Raw genomic sequence first — 5,811 nt, 5'->3', positions numbered from 1 at the left:
TGTCGTGCAACAGCATGATCAGATTTTATTAAGCACTACAGGTTGTGAATAGTGATAGTTGAGGGGATCTATGGTAGACAGCAGGCAAAAGGAGTTCTGCAGGCTCCAAAGCATCACTCCTCATCAAACCCTTTCTGTTGTAGCCAGGGAAGTTGAAAAGAAAGAAAAAGAGAAACAGCATTAAGGTTTTTAAATTAGTATTGCTGTCGTGCCACAAAGCAATGTATTCATTAGCAGACCAATTTCAACTAAGACACTTCTATTGACTCATATTTGAGCTAATATTTGAAGAGCAGAGCAGCATACGAGTTAAATGCAGCCAACAGTGGGCAGCATGTGTTAACATCAGATGCTGTGCACCTGCTACAGAGTACATGCTTCAGACCTTGGGGCCAGCCTCGCGGCTCTTGACACGCAGCTTGTTGACCTGAGACTCAGCAATGTCAGCTCGCTCTTCAGCCTCGTCCAGCTCGTGCTGCAACTTGCGGAACTTGCCAAGATGAACATTAGCATGTTCCTCCTGTTTAGGTTAAATAAAATAAACATAGTTACACAGTAACAAGGCAAGAAGCCAAAGTACAACCTTTCCACACTTACAGCTTCTTCAGCAGATCTTTTGTAGGCTTTAACTTTCAGCTGCAGCTTATCTACCAGATCTTGGAGTCTTGCAACATTCTTGCGGTCTTCCTCGGTCTGTGAACATAACAGACAAGGTTACTTTAGAAGTTAAACCACACATGCAAAATAATGAAGCTAGCTAGCTACATTCCACAAACCTGATAGGTAAGTTCCTTGATACGTCTCTCATATTTACGGATGCCCTTCACAGCGTCACTGCTTTTCTTCTGCTCCATTTCCAGCTCATTTTCCAGCTCCCTGACCTGGTCAAGGACAATGTTTTATAGCTAACTTTCCAAATAACTTCAACATCACTGCTGTCAAAAAGTATAAAATCAAAAATTTTATAGAAATACTCACCCTGGCCTCGAGCTTCTGCAGCTGCTTCTTGCCTCCCTTCATTGCGATCTGTTCAGCTTCATCCAGGCGGTGCTGCAGGTCTTTAATGGTTTGCTCCATGTTCTTCTTCATACGCTCCAGGTGAGCGCTGGTGTCCTGCTCTTTCTTCAGCTCCTCTGCCATCATGGCAGCATCAGTAATGGCCTTCTTGGCCTTTTCCTCAGCATTTCTGCATTCCTGCACTGCTTCCTCCACTTCAGTCTGAAGCTGGGAAGCATCAGCTTCCAGCTTCTTCTTGTGATTTATCAGGCTGGTGTTCTTTTATTGTACAATCAAGGCAATAACATTATACAATGTACTATAGACCACATTTGTTAAAAAAGAGTAAAACAAATTTGAGGTCTATGTTCTTGCATACCTGTGAGTGCAGTAGCTGCACCCTCTCCGTAACATCCAGCAGCTCTTGCTCAGCAAGTTTGCGAGTTCTCTCAGTTTGCTCCAGAGCTGTCCGCAGCTCCTCCACTTCAGCCTGAAGCAGGTTGTTGCGCCTCTCAACAATGGCAATGTTTTCCTTCATATCATCATTGGCTCGCAGGGAGTCATCAAGCTGGAGCTGAGCATCCTGCATCATTTTCAATACCACTAGTTACAAAGATACTGTAGTAATAAGGATGCTAGCAAAAAACAAATATTAAATTAAGGGTTTTTACCTTCAGATGCGCATGGACTGATTTAAGTTGTTTCTGGGCCTCAGCTGCCTGCCTGTTGGCCTGGCTGAGCTGGATCTCCATCTCATTGAGGTCTCCCTCCATCTTCTTCTTCAGACGCAGGGCCTCGTTCCTGCTGCGACACTCCGCCTCAAGAGAGCTCTGCAGGGTGTCAATCATCCTCTGCAGGTTCCTCTTGTTCTGTTCCATCTCCTCATCTTTCTCAGCTAATTTGCGCTCCATTTCTGCTTTAATTTGGGTGAACTCAAGCTGGGCTCTCAGAATCTTGCCCTCCTCATGCTCAAGAGATGCCTAAGATAGACATCAAGGATTTTGTTAACTTATATGAATTTCAAACTTTTCTAAAAATAACATGTACACATAGAAGCAACACTAACTATATAAGAAACTGGGGATTAGAGGTTGCAGTTTTACCTCTGCTTCTTCAAGGGCAGACTGAATCTCACTCTTTTCCTGTTCCAGCTGCTTACGGACCTTCTCCAACTCATGAATAGTTTTTCCTCCCTCACCAAGTTGCTCAGTGAGGTCAGAAATCTCCTCTGTGGATACAAGTAGTTGTATTCAATCTCCCTTTATGGCACTTGCAGTATGTGTGTTTTGCCTGCTAAGACATACAGTATTCACTCATATTTTACCCTGCAGATTCTTGTTCTCTCTCTTCATGGTCTCCAGCTGGTCCAGAGATTCTTCATAGGAGTTCTTCAGTTTGAAGAGCTCAGTGCTCAGAGACCTAGCTTCCTTCTGAGAACTCTCCAACTCACATTGACACTCCTCATATTTCTGTTTCCACTCAGACAGGACCTAGATTTGGATTAAAGTGCGACAATATTTAAATCTCAACATAGAGCTTTTTACAGTTTTGCAAAATGTGCATTATTTGAAGAAATTTTAACTGCATTTTAAGAATCCCTTAAAACCCTAGGTTGCACATGACAAAACTTTCTATATTATATATTTACTATTCTATACTATAATCCTAGGAGGCTGTGGCTCAGGCATAGAGCCAGCGTCTTGCTATCAGTAGGTCGCAGGTTCAACTGCCCTGGTCTGCATGTTGGAGTGTTCTTGGGCAAAATACTGAACCTTGCATAGCAGCCACCACCATCAGTGTATGAATGTATTTAGGAATTACTAAGTTGTTTTGGACAAAAGCATCTGCTAAATGCCCTAAAATGTAGATGTAAAACCCTTTGAAATGCTAGGTTGCACATAAAAATACTGTTTGATTTGTTATTCTATATTGTATTTCTAATTTGTTTGGGGGGTTTGATGATGAGACAAGACAGGTATACTTTGTCAAAGTTTCTTTGCTTCTTGTCCAGAGCAGCAGCAGCAGCATTAGACCTCTCCACATCCACCATGAGATCTTCAATCTCATTCTGCAGCCTGTGTTTGGTCTTTTCCAGAGAGGAACATTTAGCATTCACAGCTTCAACAGCCTCCTCAGCCTCCTGCAGACGCTGAGCCAGCTTCTTCCTGAAAATAAAGGATAAACAATTCTCATACACTCATGCTTTTATTTCTGGGGCATTTTATGCCTGGGAATTAAGGTGAGAGCAACATGTGACAAAGACTTTGGAATTCATATAAGACAATGCGTGTTGGGTTATGCTGCCTGAGCCCTTTCAAAATAAACATGATTCTTCCATGAGTCATTTCAAATGCCTTCAGAATACATTGAAAGAATAGTGAAAGTCTGACTTCCACTGCAGTTATACTGTCTTCTGATGACATGCAAAAAGCCTGGTGCAATGGCTGATTATCCTGTGGACTGTCATATATGCTTAATTAGCTTAGATGGGCTGTATTCACGTCTATAATGAACACTATGTTCGAACACAAGGATGCTCATAAGTGTACGTGGTACCAGAGGACCATTGGTCGAAGGTCAATGATCGATTTTGTGATTGTATCATCTTATCTGAGGCCGTGTGTTTTGGACACTCAGGTGAAGAGAGGGGTGGAGCTGTCAACTGATCACCACCTGGTGGTGAGTTGGGTTTGGTGGCAGGGGAAATCCCTGGACAGACCCCCCACGGTGAGGGGGTCCCTTCTCAGGGCCATCCAATCCCTATATTCTCAAAGCGAGAGCTGCGTGAGTGTACACGGAAGTAAGTTGGACCAAGTGGGTGCTGGCCTCCGCCAGGGTTGTGCCTTGTCCCTAATCCTGTTTGTGATATACATGGACAGGATTTCAAGGCGCAGTCGTGGTGTGGAGGGGTTACAGGTCTTGACCTGAAGATCACATCACTGCTTTATGCAGATGATGTGGTCTTGATGGCACCATCGGCTGTAGATCTACAACGCTCACTGGATCAGTTCACAGCTGAGTGTGAAGCGGCAGGGATGAGGATCAGCACCTCTAAATCTGAGGCCATGGTTCTTCAGTACGAAACTGGTGGATTGCCTACTCCAGGTGGGGAATGAGTCCTTGCCCCAAGTGAAGGAGTTCAAGTACCTCAGGGTTTTGTTCACGAGTGAGGGGATGTTGGGGCGTGAGATCGACCGGAGAGTCGGAGCAGTGGCTGTGGTGTTGCATGGGCTTCATCGCATGGTTGTGACCAAAAGGGAGCTGAGCCGGAAGGCAAAGCTCTCGATCTACCAGTCAGTCTTCGTCCCTACCCTCATCTATGATCATGAGCAATGGGTCATGACCGAAAGAACAAGATCGTGGGTCTCCCTCAGAGTTAGTGTGAGAAGCTCAGCCATCTGGGAGGGACTCGGAGTAGAGCCGCTGCTCCTTTGCATGGGCCACAAGGGCGTCTTCCAAGGGAGGTGTTCCTGGCACGTCCAACTGGGAGGAGACCTAGGGGTAGACTGAGGACCAGGTGGAGGGATTATATCTCTTCTCTGGCCTGGGAGCGCCTGGGGATTCCCCAGGCAAAGCTAGCCAATGTGGCCAGGGAAAGGGAAGTCTGGGGCTTGCTGCTGAAGCTGCTGCCCTCGCGACCCGACTTTGGATAAGCAGTTGACAATAGATGGATGGATGGATGGATGGGCTGTTTCACAGTATTTATTTGAATGAGGGTGCGCTGACAATGAGCTCAATCAAATGGAAAGGAAAGACAAAATGGAGACAGAGGATCTTCAAATCATTTTGAAAGACAGTTTATACCACCAAGCTGGTGGTGAAGATCTTCTCCCTGTCACAAAAGCTATCTTTACTTGGTCTGACCCTTTGTTTCAGCCTCCAACCACTCATCACTTCCCTGCGGCCCATGCATTTCTGAGGAAGAAGAAGTGAAGTGTGTCCTCTGTCTTTCCTGCCAATTCTGGTCATCTGACTCCCACATCCACCTGCTTAATTTTTGTCATTCCCAATACCCAAACCTGATGACACGCCTGCCTCACCTCATCATTCCTCAGTTTATGTACACAGCAGTCCAGCCTATTCCCCTGGCCAGTTGGCCAGTTTTATCTGATACCTGCTACTTTTTATGACCTGCCAACATTGCCCAAATAGATTTGTTGTATATTCCTTGGCAGATTACCCATATGGCCATTCTAGGCTTCTACTTGAGTGCATGTACAAGAAAGAACTTCTTGTACATGCAGATGTTAGTGTTAAAACCATGCTAATTAGAAATGCTGTAGGGGGTTGTGCAGCTTGCACAAACAACAATGACATTTGTTTCTTTTGTTAATTGTTTTTTGTTTATTGGACTCACTTTGCCTCCTCCAGTTCCTCGGTTCTCTGGATGGCATCAGTCTCGTACTTAGTTCTCCACTGAGCCACCTCAGAGTTGGCCTTGGACATGCTGCGCTGCAGATCAGTCTTTGCCTCCTGCTCCTCCTCATACTGCTCTCTGAGCAGGTCACAGTCATGACGAGCAGACTGCACTGCATGAGCTAATGCATTCTTGGCCTGGATTAATATTGATAACGTGGGTATTTTCTTGAACATTTAGCTATTCTTTGGATGTTAAGATAAATGTATCCATTTTGCCATCTTAATACCTTGATTTCCTCTTCTAGTTGTCTTTTAAGATCTTCCAGTTGTTGATTGTAGGAATTCTTTCCTCTGGTCAGCTGAGAAACAAGTGATTCTTTCTCCTCCATCTGCCTGGAAAGCTCATCTAAATGGGCAAAATGATGTCATGTTGTAGTATTGCATTCCTCTCCATTA

At 44.8% G+C, this 5,811-nt stretch overlaps 1 protein-coding gene across 1 annotated transcript in view; it reads right to left on the bottom strand.

Moving 5' to 3' along the window:
* Positions 1–5,811, bottom strand: part of LOC119011894 (myosin-7-like) — a 16,837-nt gene continuing 11,026 nt past the window's right edge. The window contains exons 28-37 of the mRNA XM_037085340.1: positions 2,978–3,161; positions 2,321–2,486; positions 2,100–2,224; positions 1,668–1,976; positions 1,376–1,579; positions 979–1,275; positions 777–881; positions 598–693; positions 386–520; positions 1–134 (exon numbers count right to left, since the gene is read on the bottom strand). Coding sequence (XP_036941235.1) covers positions 114–134; positions 386–520; positions 598–693; positions 777–881; positions 979–1,275; positions 1,376–1,579; positions 1,668–1,976; positions 2,100–2,224; positions 2,321–2,486; positions 2,978–3,161 — 1,642 coding nt within the window. The 3' untranslated portion in view covers positions 1–113. The remainder of the gene's footprint in view (positions 135–385; positions 521–597; positions 694–776; positions 882–978; positions 1,276–1,375; positions 1,580–1,667; positions 1,977–2,099; positions 2,225–2,320; positions 2,487–2,977; positions 3,162–5,811) is intronic.

Source organism: Acanthopagrus latus, chromosome 21 (assembly GCF_904848185.1).
Source record: "Acanthopagrus latus isolate v.2019 chromosome 21, fAcaLat1.1, whole genome shotgun sequence".
In the NCBI taxonomy this organism is placed as follows: domain Eukaryota; kingdom Metazoa; phylum Chordata; class Actinopteri; order Spariformes; family Sparidae; genus Acanthopagrus; species Acanthopagrus latus.
The sequence above is the reverse complement of the archived record's forward strand: the minus strand, read 5'-3'. Positions and strand labels throughout refer to the sequence as shown.